General features: G+C 45.1%; 1 protein-coding gene and 1 long non-coding RNA gene across 2 annotated transcripts; one reads left to right on the top strand and one right to left on the bottom strand.

Moving 5' to 3' along the window:
• Positions 1-608: 608 nt before the first annotated feature.
• Positions 609-2,086, top strand: LOC144587615 (uncharacterized). Its single transcript, XR_013542774.1, has 2 exons — positions 609-731; positions 1,258-2,086. It is a non-coding gene; the product is annotated as an uncharacterized LOC144587615 (long non-coding RNA).
• Positions 1,958-12,993, bottom strand: LOC110087263 (putative peptidyl-tRNA hydrolase 2). The gene is made up of 6 exons (XM_072989247.2): positions 12,843-12,993; positions 12,600-12,674; positions 10,648-10,728; positions 9,432-9,529; positions 8,368-8,482; positions 1,958-6,536 (listed from the first exon to the last, which is right to left on the bottom strand). The coding sequence occupies exons 1-6, from the start codon at positions 12,936-12,938 to the stop codon at positions 6,447-6,449; spliced, it is 555 nt and encodes a 184-aa protein (XP_072845348.1). The 5' UTR covers positions 12,939-12,993; the 3' UTR covers positions 1,958-6,446.
• Positions 12,994-15,593: the final 2,600 nt, after the last annotated feature.

Genomic DNA, 15,593 nt, shown 5'->3' with positions numbered 1-15,593 from the left:
TCAAGTGTAATGCTGTGTCTTCCAAATCTGAGTATATGGAGTGGCATTGGAAGTTACTTATCAAACAATGGCTCCCAGAAACTGGTATAATCTATATATAATCTCAGAACTGCACAGCTGGAAAGTACCCTATGTATCATGGTGTTCAGCCCATCAAGGAGTGGGGAATCAAACTCCTTTCCGGAGCACCATTTATACCAGGTCCAAGTATTTAACTTTCTGGTCCAGGTGGGGACAATTTGTGATCTTAAAAATGTTGGCTTGCTAATCCCATCAGTTCTAGCCACTGTAAACTACTGATGTGGGAGAAGCTGCAATCCAGCAACTGAAGGGCTACATATTCCCTGCCATCCTACTTACTCTCCCTTTTCTTTAAAGCTGAAGTTGTTCTGGACAGAGCCCAAGACCTTGTATAGGCTCAAGTGGTCTTTCAGGGCATGTGATGCAGCCTGCTCTTGAATACTACAGAAGTCTAAAACTCCTCCAGTGCCAGGAGGAGAGAACACTTGGGAACCTCCCATAAGCTGTCTTAAATTCCACAATGGAAGTAACGCAGGAGACAAACACACTGAATAAGTATATTTAATCTCCCACAATACAGGTGAGCACAACCCTTCACATCACTGATTGTCATTTACTGGATGTCATTTCAGCTGCCAATAAAATGAACACCTTACGACCTTGCTTATCTCAAGGTGGATGCCTACTTACAAACATCGTAATCCTAACAGGTATGACTTCTGTACCCATCCACATTGCTTACTGGGGCTGTAATATGTTCCCTGGGAACATATTACAGGGAACATATAACCTGTTACAGCACGTCCACTGGCTACCAATCCATTTCTGGGCACAATTCAAAATGCTGGTTCTAATGTATAAAACCCTAAACAGTTTGCATCCAAGCTATCTAAAAGACCACATTTACCTCTATGAGCCTGCCCAGACATTAAGATCATCAGGGAGGCCTTTATCTTGGTCCTGCTACTTTCACAGGCACACTTGGTGGGGACATGAGAGATAGCCTTCACTGCGGCTGCTCCCAGACTTTGGAACTCCCTCCCACAGGAAGCCAGACTGTCCCCATCTTTGCTGTCCTTCCACAAGCAGGCAAAGACCTTTCTCTTCAGGCAGGCTTTTTCTTAATGATTGGCAGCCTGAGAGGTTTTTTTTTTAATGGATTGTTTTGTTATGTTGCTTATATTTTTAGTATTGATTTTATTTACCATTTTTAATATATTACTTGTTATAATTCAGTAATGAACACATTACGGAAACAGCGACGTCTAAGTTGGCTTGGGCACGTCGTGAGAATGGCTGATGGTCGGATTCCAAAGGATCTCCTGTATGGAGAATTAGTGCAGGGAAATCGCCCCAGAGGGAGACCACGGCTGCGATACAAGGATATCTGCAAGCGAGATCTGAAGGCCTTAGGAATAGACCTCAACAGATGGGAAACCCTGACATCTGAGCATTCAGCCTGGAGGCAGGCGGTGCATCATGGCCTCTCCCAATTTGAAGAGACCCTTGCCCAGCAGGCCGAGGCAAAGAGGAAGTCACAAAAGCAGCAAAACCAGGGAGCTCGACAGGGGACAGACTGGATCTGTCTTCAGTGTGGAAGGGACTGTCACTCTCGAATTGGCCTCCTCAGCCACACTAGACGCTGTTCCAAGTCCTCCATACAGAGCACGTTACCATAGTCTTTCAATCTTGCCTTTAAATATTTTTATACTTAACTGTTTTTAGCTTTTAAAAATTGTCTTTTTAATTATAAAAGGACTCAAGGTAGCTTACAAGGAGAAAAGGTGGGGTAAAAATATTTTAAATCAATCAATCAGTGTGTCTGACTGCAGCCAAAGTGCCCTCTGTTGCCTGCGTCTCTAGAAGCCACACTCCAGTATGCCAATTCCCCTTTCCAATGTTTTTTTAAAGATGTTGCCAGACAATAAAACAAGTGGAAGCTTGCATATAGTTTAATTATTATTTATACAGCACTATTAATGTACAAGGACCTTTTACACTGTTTAATAAAGAAAGGGGAACCCCATATGTCCATGCCCCCATGACGCAGAAGTCTAATTTTTTTGACATCATGACAATCAATAGCTGAAAAAGTAAACAGAGAGGAAGACTAGGAAGCAGAGACAAGGAATGTAAGCTGGTACACTTAAACATATCTAGGCCCCCTTTTCTGTTTGTGGCTGAGGACTAAACGATTAGACCAAAAGTTCTAGCAAGGAAAGTCCAGCAGTCATAAAGAGAAAACTAGAGTTTGGAGACGTTTTCTTTGGGGGAGGGGGAAAGGGGTTTATATCCACAAAAGAGACTTTGTGAGGTCTGGAGGAAACGGGATCCCACAGCTCTGGTTCTCATTCCATGTGCACTGAACCAGAACACAACCTACTGTGCCACCGACACCAGCCCGCTTAGTTGGCACCAGAGTGCGGTAGATGCCGAGTGTCACAGCATCGTATGAAGACTGGTTAACGTGGTGTCCTCCCCCCAGCAGTCACCAAGTTCAGACCGGTGTTCAAATCAAAACCCAAATTTGTTCATCCAGTGCCAAAAGCAGGGATAAGAGACCAAGTTACAGGCGCAACAGTACCATCATTGTTTACCTCCACACAGATGTTAACAGGCAAATGCGTGATGGCGGAAGAGGAGGAGCACAAGCTGAGCCCCTCCTGTAGAAACAGACGGCGCAGAGCTGGATCAGAAGGGAAACGGACAGGGTCATCATAACGCTGCACTACAATTCAAACCGAAGGTGTACTTAGGAGGCAAACCCCATTTCACAAAACAGGCTCTGCTCCCAAGTAAACAATATGCGAGACAAAATACACTTTGCCATAGCTCTGGTCATTTGTGGGACTTTTCAAGCATGCAGGAGATTTCGCTCCCAGCTCTTGGCACTGTGTGAGCCCTGCTCTTTTCACAATGATCTACACACAAACCTCGCCCTCTCCTGCCTGCCAGCTTGCTTTCACAAGCTGATAACACGCAATTAATACAGGGCACGGAGAAGGTGGAAATGGCTCGCTCTGGGGCTGCTCAAACTGCCAAGACCAAGACGAACCAGCTCTAAAAGTTCCAAAGCAATTTGTTTCTTTACTTTGTCGCTACATAAAACTTGGTAAACTGTGCGCCCACCAGCAGGGACCCTGCATTGTAAGTCACTCCAAACCATCAGGGGGTTTATGACTCAGCTATAAACCTTGTGTTGTCTTTTGTTCTAAGAGGCTCTTAACCTAGTTGCAGCATTTTGTTTTGTTTTTTGGTCTTCCAGATCTGTCTGCCGATATGGGCCTCTGCCAGTATCTGGTGTCACCGTGTGTGGGAAAGGCAGCCTAAATGACAGGGGTCAGAGAGACAGGCTAACAAAAGTTTTTTTTACTGCAGCCTTCTCCAAATGAATAACCCCTAGGATATGTGTAGGTGATACCTTTATTAGGCCACTAAAAAACTGAATAAACAGCTAGCATTCAACATTAATCCATCTTCCTCAAGCACTGCACCAAGATTCTGTGGACAGTGCAGGAAAAAAATGGACGTTCCAAAAATCCATGGCAGATTATTGTGCCCAATCTGCTTAAGGCAAGTTCAAATGCAAGCTGCAAACGTCAGTGGGGGTGAGGTTTCAGACTCCGCCCCAGGTTGCAATTGGCTAGATTTCTCATTCCAATTCTTCAAACAAAAAATCACCAAATGGATCTACATTTACCTCTCCCTCCCTGAGATCATTTGGCAGTGCACTGTTTGACCTTGTCTGCTATACAACACTGACTCTTGAAGGTTCATTACCAGTGTCAATAACACCGTTGTCATCTTCTGTATCTCATGTCATCCCCACTCCCACAACTGTTACACTGTACAGTATAGCTATAAACCTCTGGCTTAAATATTACTCTTCTTGTGTCTGAAAAAGTTATCCATGAAAGCTTACAGGAAAATACATATTTTCCTCTTAAAGGAACCATAGGACATTGGTGTTTTTAATATGTGCTTATCAGCTATCCAACAGGGAGATACTGTTTAGCTGAATCTAAATAAGGATGCTTTACGCAGGTCCTAGCTACACTGGTGTGTTGTACAGCTGCAGGTATGCAATGCCTGCAAACAGCAGGGGACCTTTGGTAAATTTATCTAAAAGGTATACATTTATTTTTGCACAGTAATGAGAAGTCCCAGCATGCTTCAGACAAGACAGGTGGTCCCTAGAGAAATACAAAATGCTAAGTGAAACAATGCACAGAAATGAAAATGGGGATTATACTGTATTTTCTGTACCATTTTCACAGTAGGACTTTGCACAGAGATAGTTGTCGGCTTTCCACCAGCAAGCACAGATGAACTTTCAGAGAGCCAGCCCAGGCAAAAGCGTTGGTCTTCAAGGGAATCGCAAGCCCTACAATCCCCTTCCCCAACCTGGTGCCCTCCAGGGTTTTTAAAAGTGGAGCTGAATCTTGCAAACTTGGGCATCCTTGCAAGACGACAGACTTTTGGTCATTCAAAATACATTTAGAATGCTCTGTCTTTGGGTACGATTGCAGCAGCTACAAGGAACGAAGAGCAGAAGGTGGACTTGGAAAAGCCACTTCCATGGCCAGGGCTGGCTAGGGAACTCTGGCTAGTTGCAGTCCAAAACAGTCACGTTTCTAAGCTTTGACAAGAGGTTTTAAGTTGCAACTTTAGATTAACATGAGTCCTGGGAATCCTGCTAATTCCTGGATTAACAGAGGGAAGGATAGGAAGAGATCCAGATAATATTAACTTGGCAGAAGAATATATACTAGGGAAAAAGAATGGGAAGCTGTGGGCCTCCTGGCATTTTGGACTTCAGCTCCCATCATCCCATAACTGCTAGTTATGTTGGTTGGTTGGAGCTCATGGGATTTGGAGTCCAAAAATGTCCGGAGAGCCACAGATTCCCAACCCAGTGAAAGATTTATACTGTACATCAATATCCTTAATATTTTCTCAATGTCCCCAACATGTAAAGCTACACTATCCTGTCATTTAGAACATAAAATTCTACCCCCCCCCCAATCACACTGTTGGCAGCTTGTCTGTGTGGCTGAAGCAGCATTCTGGACACACTGGCTAGTACCTGTGAGACGGTGGGTTTAAGCCAGGCCCCCTGTTCCTCCACTTTGTACATTTTATTGAAAGATATTCCTTGTCCTCCCCCATTCCCATGGGCTGAATCCTGTTGTAAAACTTTAAAAAAAAACAGTTTAAAGAAGGGGAAGGGATTCTTTCATGAACACCAGAAAAGCTGCCTTCTCAACAGTAATTTCTCACTAACTTCTAAGTTGTGGTTTCCCTATTTCTTTGCACTGCGCTAAGCCAAAGGGGACTGAAAGATAGCCTTCCAGCTGTTATGGGGCTGAAACTCCCACCATCACTCACTCATGACTTTGTTGGTTAGGAGTGACAGCCCAACAACATCTGGAGGACCAGAAGTCATTTCCTGGAGCTTTCAGCCCTGCCCCACCCCTGATCTTCAGTAACAGTAACCTCATTGGGTTATTCTTGCCAGCATAGCAGTTCCTTAGTTCACTGCCCATCCACTGGCTAGAGATGTGATACTTTAGAGATGCTTGTTGCGTTAAAAACTGAGTATTTTGAAAAACGTTTGGAAAGAAGATTTGAAGGAACAGCGCAAAAGAGGGAGCACAGTACAAGTAGGGGCAGGTGGAGAGACAAGGGATTACAACCACTGCAAGATAGACGCTAGGTTAAACTTCAGGAAAATGTACACTTAAGCAGTAAGAGCAGCTCAGCAGCCAAAGAAGCTGTCTAGAGAGGCTGCTGAGTCTTCATTCCTTTTCTTTACTAACAGCAAACATCCCACCCCCCCAGGACAAGACAAGACACACAGTGGGGATGATATAGGTACAAATGCCTTTCTGCTGGGAGGGGTTATGCTAGGTCAAGGGTTGGCAAAGGGCACCCCCCCTCCAACCAGATGTTGAGACTGCAATGCTCAGCATTCTACACAGTTGGCTATGCTGGCATGGGGCTAATGGGGATCATAATGCAACAACATCTGGAAGGCGACACTTTGCCTGCTTTCTGTGGTTTCCCCACAATGCAAAAGAAAGCCCAGGCAATGCCTGCACCAGAGCTCACCTGTTCTGTAAGTGGTGCAGATAATACACAGCTGTCCTTTTCCAGACCTGCCTGGGAGCGCCCTAGTAAATCCCCCTACCATGGAACCCTACAGCCGCCACCTTAGAAAATGACAATCCCTCTTCCAGAGGAGAGGTGCACCTTTCTTTCCCACCCCACCCCCATGTTGCCCAGAGGAGAGTTGAGTGCTGTCCATCGGACCTTCCTCTTCGTCCAAAAAGAGCACGCGCGCATATATATATATACACACACACATACACACAGAAGGGCTGCCCGGGAACTCCACGGCCCGCTGCCGAACGGCAAAGCTTTCCTCAGTTCAGCAGTTTTAGCTGCCCTGTCACCTGATTCACTATCTCTTCCTCTCCCATGATGGCAAGGACTGTGTGTGAGCCAGCTGGAACCTGGAACAGGAAAAGACACCAACAGAGTTGCTACAAGCCCTCAAAGGAACCCAAGTTATAGGAAAGCTACAGGTACACCTCAGTGCGCTGGGCTCTGTTACAGCAACTGAAAGCCCAGGGCTAGGATTAGGGCCGACCCCCATTACTGCGCATCACCAAACACATACTACAGTTTTGGGGAGGGGGCTTAACTCAGGGATCGGGTGGGTACTCACTTCACATGCAGTGCAGGGGAGGCTGGAAAACCTCGTATCCTGAAACCCTGGAAAGCTGCTGGCAGTCAGCATTGACCACAGTGAGCCAGATGGACAAATGGTCCGACCCAGGATAAGATAGATTCCTATGTTCGTATAAGTGCTGAGGTAGCAAGTGACCCTCTTTGTTGAAAACCTGTTCACAAGGCTCTGTAGTTCAGAGGCCAGGTACCTAGGGCCTTCCGTGCACCGTCGGATTAACGTTCTCATAATCCTCAGCCTTTGTCCATGCTAGATGGGCATGAAGAATGCTGGGAATCCAATGACATGGAGAAAGCCACAGATTCTTCACTCTGCCACAGTCCCTGCTGAAATATTAGCCCTTTTCAGGCATCACTGCATTCAGTGTTGTGAACACATATAGAGGGCACTGCCTCCGGTGTCACTCTCTTTATCTGATCAACAAGGTATCTAAAGAGAACAGATTCATGCACATGTGTAGATTTTACGTGCAAGGAAGAACCCTGATATCCCAGGTAGAGCATACATGTGAGGAAGAACCTCCCCTCTTCAGACTCATCCCTCTTTGGGTGGAGAAAGTGGCAGGAGAAGCATGCAGGGCTAGGCACTCCTTTTAACCACGTTTGCAGTGCAGGATGCAGGATCACCGGGATAGGGCTCTTCCAAAAAGTTGAGCAAAGCTTCCTAGTCCTTGTGCTTTCTTTACCTTTCACTATCATGTGTTGATAGTTAAGAGCAGCAAGGAATGCAGAAATATTGAATAGGATTGTTCTCATTCTTACTGATGTAAAAGGTGTACCTCTGGTTGATTTAAAGCACATCAAGCAGGTCTCAAAAGTACAGTTCTGAAAATCTGTCATGTGTTTTAAAAAACAGATTTCCATTTTGAAACCAGATTAAGCCAACAATCTATATAGCTTGCCAGCTGGGGGCACAAGTTGTGCATAAGAAATTGCAGAACATGATTTTCGATATGAACTGGCAGGAAACGGAAAAAGAAACCCTGGACAGCACGTTTGCAGATTTGCTCAAAAGCACGGATAAATAGACAGAGTCTACGTATGCAGGTAAAATGTAGTACCTATACTGTTGGCTCCTTGCTTCTGTATTTCTTTCCAGGAAGATTTTATACTAAAAACAGCTATGCTAGTTTCAACTACAGCCAGAGTGGGCCATGTGTAGTATTCCAGATGTTGGACTAGAACTCCTAGCATTTCTTACCATTGGCTACACTGGCTACTGCTGTGGGAGTTGTGGTCCAGCAACATCTGGAGCACCTTGCTTTGCCCACCCCTGAAGTGCAGGCTAGAAACAGCTTTCTAAGAATCAAATGGCAGAAACTGGACATCTAGCATTGCTCCAGAGCACCTCCAAGACACTGGCCCTGATCTAGGATTCCTTCTCTAATACAAGTCGAGCTTAGAAACCACATGAAATATTCTCTATTTTCCTTTTCTGCAAATCTGTCCAAAGGTGGACATAATATACCCAACTGGTACTCACTGAACAATTTGCCACCATCGCCCAGTGGGGAAATCTTTATATAGTCCTCCTTATATACCTAGCAGTTTTGTGTTCCTGCAAAAAGCAAGGATAAGAGCCACTGGTTGCTTTACCTGGGTCCTTCCCGCATCTTGCACTAGGTATGTTGGCAGCTCCAGGCTCAGGGCTAAGGCGTGTAGTTCCAGCAGCTGGTCAGTGTTGGATCCCTGAAGGACAACTTTCTTGGCACTGAGAATAGCAAAACAAGACTGAATGTTAAGACCAGCCCTCCACTCAACATCTGCTTCTACACCCAAGTTTCTGCAGGTAAGGAAACAGACAGATACAAGTTTCTAGGGAAAAGATTAAACAAAAGTGGCCATTCAGAGCATTGGATTCCAGTTCTAGCCAGAGCTTGTGGAAATTACTTTCCTGAGCACTCCCAATGTTCATGCTCATTAGGGAATTCTGAGAGCTGTAAACTCCCCCCTCTGCCCTTCAAAAAAAAAAAACAAAAAACACCACCATACAGTCAGCGTTCAAGCATAATTGTAAAGGTTCCCCATGCCTGTCATTTCTGAGAGCAGCCAATATAAATGCAAGTCATTTCCGAGACCAGCCAATATAACCATGGAGATCACAGTGTTAGTCAGCTGCTGGAAAAACAGCACAGTCAGGGAAAGACACCTTTTGCCTCCCTCTGCTGGTGGGAAGAGCCCAAGCAAAGATATCCGGAATGAGAGTGCCCCAAGATTTAAATGAGAAAAAACTTAGGATCTCAAATATAGGATTTAAAAGGTACTTATGTTCACTTCTCAGCCTTTTGGCACAAAATCAAACATAGACCTTTCTTGAAAACCGAGTCAGGGGTTGGGCACCTTAAGCTAAAGACAACATTGCCTCTATGTTTGCACCCATGCATGTTCATGCAAAGAACTCCCTTCCTTTCTCCCCGCTACCCAAAAGGCCAGTTCCAGGAGCGGTCCCTTGGCCTCCAGAGTTGGCCAGTGCCTGTTCCAACACAGAGGGCTGCAGTTTCCGCCAGCCAGTCAACCCTTCGGTCTAGCTCATGTGTTAAGCTGTGCCCCAAAGCTGTGCTGATCAAGTAGCTGAATATCCTTTCTCAAAAAATAAACCTGCTTCCACATGGTATGCTATGCAGAGTTACAGTGTGATGGGCCCACTTATGCTTCCTTACCCTTGTTCATCCCATTGGTTGAGCAGATCCCTCTGGCTAGGCTTCTCTTGCATCAGCTGGTAGAGGCCAATGGCTGCGTGGCCCACCTGAGCAGCGATCTGCAAAAGAAAAGCACTCACAAATGAAGCGGGGAGTACCCAGGAAAGCACCTACCATCACCAACGTGTAGCCTTTAACATGAGACCCTTCGTTGTTTCTGCTAATAAAGCATGATCAAAGCCAACATGTTGTAAAGGTCAGCAGGTTTAACTTAAACCTGGGAGATCTAGTCCTCACGGAACCATAAAACTCACTGGAGAACACTGGGCCAGTCACTTTCTTTTAACCTGACCTACTCCCAGGGCTGTCATGAGAATACAGTGAGGGTGATGAGAATCAGGATGCTGATTTCAGCCCACTGGAAGAAACGCAAGATGGAGCTGATGCCAAAAATAAACAGAGACCTGGCATGGCACAGCCAGAATCAAAGCATTGGGTTTTACTGATTGGTTAAGACTAGGATATGATGCACCACCCTCTTTGGGTTTCTGTTCTCTTTAAGCAATCCAAATAGAAGCTGGGAAAGAAATAATTTTTCCCAACAACCCTATGTTGTTGTGAACTACTCCACAGCTAATATGTCTCTCTATGAAAAGGTAATAAAGCAAGCATTCTACAATTTAAAAAAAATCAAAAAAAGCTATGTCCTTATATTCATTTTCTTAAAATAATCACATATAATCTGTAATAACTGAGTCTAAGTTACTGAAGGAAGCTATGTCACTGCAGAGCCACTTTGCCACAGCCTGCAAGACATAAAAGAATCTGGGGAAGTTACTTTTTTGGACATGTCATCCCAAATCCTCCCACCAGCATGGCCACTTGCCTTCTTGGTGAAAGGATTACCGAAGTTTTAATTCAAAAAAAAGAATTTTTCCAAAATGCAATAAATTTAGAAATCTTAACTCAACTTAGATATTGGGAACAGCAACATTTGATGTTATTTGTTCCATAACAGCCAAATAAGTATTGTTACTCAGCACCAATCCAACTATTTATTGCAGAACATGAAAACAAATTAAGAACTTAACAGTATTCAAGGGTTTCTTGGTTTCTCTCTCCTTCATTTCTAGATCAGTTCTTTGATTTTGTAAGCAATTAGGCTATGAAGCAATCAAAGCTGCTTTAAAAGGATTGCACTCTCAGAATAACAGAGGGTCTTCTTGAAGAATTTTACCTTTCCAGGTCCCATAGAAAGCTCCATGTTCACCACAAAGACCATCTTGTAGTATCCACTGCCTTGGCCATCATCTTCCTCCTAGAAAGAGTTTGACTGTAAGTCTCTTCCATGGTCGTACTCCATACATGGAGTATTGTCTCGATACTGTGAACTAGTTTTGAGTATCAGACTAGGCCTGGGGAAAGCCAGATTCGAAACCATATTCATCTGTGAAATTCCCTGGGTGATGTCGCGCCAGGCACCAGCCCTCAGTCTAAGCCATTCAATAGGGTTGTAGTGAAGTTAAAGGAGGGGAGGATGTTCACCACCTTGAACATCTTGGGAGGAAATGTAGATGATACATGTATAAAGGGACTAGCATATCTGCCCATCATGCCCAGAGGCATAATAGGAATAGCCTTTTTTGTGTTGGTTCCCTCCTGTGTTGCCTTTCTGCTATTCAGGCACCCTTTCTGGCTATTTTTAACATGAACTTTCAAAAACCAGGTATCTCAGAACTCTTTTCAATGGCTACCATTTCTGCGCTGCATTGCATAAGATAAAGTTTTTGCTGAGAATTTTTAAAATCTTATATACATTTATTACAGCCATTTCTGTTTCTACTACTTCATACTTTCTTTCTGTGTGAATCACTCTTGGATCTTTGCCCTCAAAAGGTCAACTCAAACTACTGAGGGACAAGTAGTCTTGGATGCCCCCCCTCCCGTTAAGGGAGACACGGGCTCATTCACACAACAACACAACCTTTGACAGAGTCCTTTTGCCAAACTATTCAGCAGCAATGAAGAAATCTATTAGTTTTAGTTTTTTTTTTTCATATTTGAATGTTTAAAATTTCAAGATATTTCCACCCCAAATATCTCAAATATACAGACACTGAATTACTGTGGCAAACTCCACAGGAGCAATCTGCCATTCCCAATATGAAAAAGAGGCCTGTACTGTATCTGCCTGCCCTACAGGAGCTTGTCAAAATAGGGTGGGCGATGGAAACCCAATTCAGCACTAAGGCAAACAGGCATGCAGTGATTCAAATCCAGAGTCAAAGCCAACTTTTTAAGAGTTAAATTGGCTTGAATCCTGTAGTTCCTATGTCCTTCCAACGCACAGCCTGCTTTATGCCTCATGGCTGTGCTGGCTACAGCAGATGGGAGATGTAGACCAAAACTGCTGAGAGACCAAAGGTTCCCTATGCTGCAGTTAAGTCACATCAGGGTAGGACTAGGGGAAAGTGGGTTCAAAAAAACCCCAAACAGGTTGGAGAATGATGGTAAACTTTTCAGGTGGGTGATTTCTTTTCATCTCAATTAATCTATGAACATTTTCCACACTAACCATTCACTCATCTAAGTCAGAGACAACATGACAGTACATAACAATATAATTCATGGACTATCAGTGTAATACAAAACAATGAAAGAAGAACCATCTGTATGCTGCTTGTGGTTTTTTTTCTAACAGCCAAGCCAAAATCCTGTTGCGCCCACTGAATAAATGACAATTTGGTGCAACAACTACTACAGAAGTTCCATTGATTCCAATGGGTCTGTTCCAACTGCAACATACTTTAGCATAGTTAGTTGCAGTCAGAGGAGGCCCATTTGGATCCCTTAAACCTGTGAAGCCATGCACCTACCCAATTCTCATCCAGCTGGCCTACTCCAGTGCAATTTGCTATTTTAACCAACGAAGGGGTGGGCCAGCAAGTTACAGCCACTTGGATTAATTAATGAGCCTCTCCGATGCCAAAGCCCTCTCTAAACAGGATGTTTTGATCCCGAATTCCACAGTTTCTGAGGCAGGGGACGAAACTCTTCACATGCTCAACCATACTCTCCGCCACAAGGCCCCTTGCCGGAGGGAGGCTCCCCAGCCCTAGTTGGAATGACTAGGATTGATGCTAGGCCACAAACCGAGTCGCGGCAGAACCCGAAGGGGACGGAAGATACCTGGGAATCGAGGCCGCTACTGAAGTAAAGCTGCGCCGCCGCCTCCGCCGAGCGGCCCCCCGTGAGCGCCAGAGCCTGTGAAGGGGAGAGAACCGCGAGAAATCATCCCTCCGAGGCACCCACCTCGTTCCACGCGAGGAAACGCGGCCCACCGCAAAACCGCCGCCGCCGCCCCGAGCCCGGCCTGTCCCAACCCCCCCGCCGCCGCCCCCACCCACCCACGAGCGGAGGCGACCCACCCACCCGCCGCGCCGCCGCCTCGGGGATCCCCAGCTCCAGCAACGGCGCGACGAGGGACTCGTCCACGCCCGAGTCCGACTCAAGAGGTTGCGACTCCATTCTTTGCAGCGGCCGGCGCTCTGCCTTCCTATTGGCCGTCTCCTGCCGCCCTCCCGGCCAATCGCGAGTATCTCTTCCTACATCGTCACTAGGCCCGTGACCAATCCCCTCGCCCGCTTTCGGAAGGTTGTCACCGGGATTTGGGCCCCGCCGTGTGAGCGGCAGGGTTTCTACTCGGTCCGTCGTTCGCCCCTGTGGCCGCTGCTGTGCCTTGGGAAGAGGGCGAGCCTGTTCCCAAAGAAGTGTAGCCCTGTTTAGTGGGCCCTCAGACAGGCAAAAGGGCGGGGCAAGGCAAGGGAAGGCGAAGCAAAAAGTCCACTTCTTCAGACCTGTGGAGTGCAAATATATTGTATGTGCCGTTCTTTGGATCCACAAACACTCGCACTGAAACAAATCTGGCTTGTTTAAAATGGGTGCAATATTTTTGCTTTCAACGAGTCCCTTCTCCCTTAATTTTGGTAACATGAGAGCCGATTTGTATACAACTGAAGGGGTGTTGTCATATTTAAAGATGGTTTTCTTGAGAAGGCATTATAATGTAAAGGTGAGCTCTTGGTTGGCCAGAATGTTTATACAAACCTTGTGTTTGGTATGCCATAGTAAATAAAATTAAAAAATAAATCAGAGAAAAACACACAATATCATAGGGGACGCCTGATAAGACAGGAGGGAAGGATCCATTTGTTGAATAATACATCTGTTGGTAAAAATGTAATTATTGAAGGAACTGCTTGGTCCCTTGTATGCTTGTTTACAGCTAAGCCCCAGGACACACTGTGAAAAGACAAGAGTCACTGAGAAAAGATAATGCTGGGATAAGTTGAATGTAACAAGAAAAGAGGGAGGACAAACATGATAGGCATTAACTTGATAAAGAAAGCCTTGGGCTTGAATTTGCAAGACTTGAGCAAGGCTAAGGACAGGACGCTTTGGCGGTCATAGGGTTGCCACAAGTCAGAAGAGGCTTTACAGTACATAACAAGTCCTAGGGAATTCAAGAGGCATCTTCTTTGCCTCTTGACTAAACCCATTAAGGTTCCTGAATTTCACCCTAAGATATAGCTCAGCCTGTGTGAAGTCCTCTGAAATTTCCTCTGACTAGCCTGATCTTGGTCCATTTCTTGTTTTTGTGCTCTCTTTTTTTTCTCTTCAGTTCGCTGTCAGGTCTGGATCCTTCCTTAAGTCTTCTTTCCTGTGAACTTTCTGTTTGTGAGTGACAAGATAAATGTTAAAGGGAACACTTGGTCCCTATGTCTCACTTGCTTTCTGTCCTGCAATAGGATTTTCTGAGAGACAAGGTCTTAAAAGTCAGACTTTCAAATTAAGCCCATATTTATCTCTCAGTGACCAATCACCAAATAAAGCTACACTAAATGCAAGATCATTTCACACGACAGCAAGGTTATGCTCAAAATCCTACAAGATAGGCTTCAGCAGTATGTAGACTGAGAACTCACAGAAGTACAAAATGGATTTCGAAGGGGCAGAGGAATTAGAGACCAAATTGCTAACATGAGCTGGATTATGGAGAAAGCCAGAGAGTTCTAGAAAAACATCTACTTCTGCTTCATTGACTATGCAAAAGCCTTTGACTGTGTGGACCACAGCAAACTATGACAAGTCCTTAAAGAAATGGGAGTGCCTGACCACCTTATCTATCTCCTGAGAAATATATATGTGGGACAGGAAACAACAGTTACAATTGGATATGGAACCACTGATTGGTTCAAAATTGGGAAAGGAGTACGACAAGGCTGTATATTGTTTCCCTGCTTATTTAACTTATATGCAGAATACCACATACAAAAGGCAGGACTGGATGAATCCCAAATCAGAATTAAGATTGCCGGAAGAAATAGCAACAACCTTAAATATGCAGATGATACCACTCTGATGGCAGAAAGTGAGGAGGAATTAAAGAACCTCTTAATAAGGGTGAAAGAGGAGAGAGCAAAAAAAAAAATGGTCTGAAACTCAACATCAAAAAAACTAAGATCATGGCCACTGGTCTCATCACCTCCTGGCAAACAGAAGGGGAAGATATGGAGGCAGTGACAGATTTTACCTTCTTGGGCTCCATGATCACTGCAGATGGTGACAGAAGCCACAAAATTAAAAGACACATGCTTCTTGGGAGGAAAGTGATGACAAACCTAGACAGCATCTTAAAAACCTGAGACATCACGGCCAACAAATGTCCGCATAGTCAAAGCGATGGTTTTTCCAGTATCGATGTGTGGAAGTGAGAGCTGGACCATAAAGAAGGCTGACCGCCAAAGAATTGATGGTTTTGAATTGTGGTGCTGGAGGAGGCTCTTGAGAGTCCCCTGGACTGCAAAGAGAACAAACCTATCAATTCTGAAGGAAATCAACCCTTATCGCTCACAGGAAGGACAGATCCTCAAGCTGAGGCTCCAATACTTTGGCCATTTCATGAGAAGATTCCCTGGAAAAGACCCTGATGTTGGGAAAGTGTGAAGGCAGGAGGAGAAGGGGATGACAGAGGATGAGATGGCTGGACAGTGTCATTGAAGCGACCAACATGAATTTGACCCAACCTCAGGAGGCAGTGGAAGACAGGAGGGCCTGGCGTGCTCTGGTCCATGGGGTCACGAAGAGTCGGACACGACTTAACAACTAAACAACAAGAAAATG

This window comes from Pogona vitticeps, chromosome 2, assembly GCF_051106095.1.
Source record: "Pogona vitticeps strain Pit_001003342236 chromosome 2, PviZW2.1, whole genome shotgun sequence".
NCBI lineage: Eukaryota > Metazoa > Chordata > Lepidosauria > Squamata > Agamidae > Pogona > Pogona vitticeps.
This window is presented reverse-complemented; position numbering and strand designations above follow the sequence as displayed.

What these genes read in the sequence shown, in the direction of transcription:
- LOC110087263 (XM_072989247.2), bottom strand. Translation starts at nt 12,938, where the DNA reads ATGGAGTCGCAACCTCTTGAGTCGGACTCGGGCGTGGACGAGTCCCTC. An exon ending in CCGAGGCGGCGGCGCGGCGG is followed by an intron (nt 12,675 to 12,842) that starts GTGGGTGGGTCG and finishes TCCCCTTCACAG; the next exon opens with GCTCTGGCGCTCACGGGGGG. An exon ending in GTAGCGGCCTCGATTCCCAG is followed by an intron (nt 10,729 to 12,599) that starts GTATCTTCCGTC and finishes AACTCTTTCTAG; the next exon opens with GAGGAAGATGATGGCCAAGG.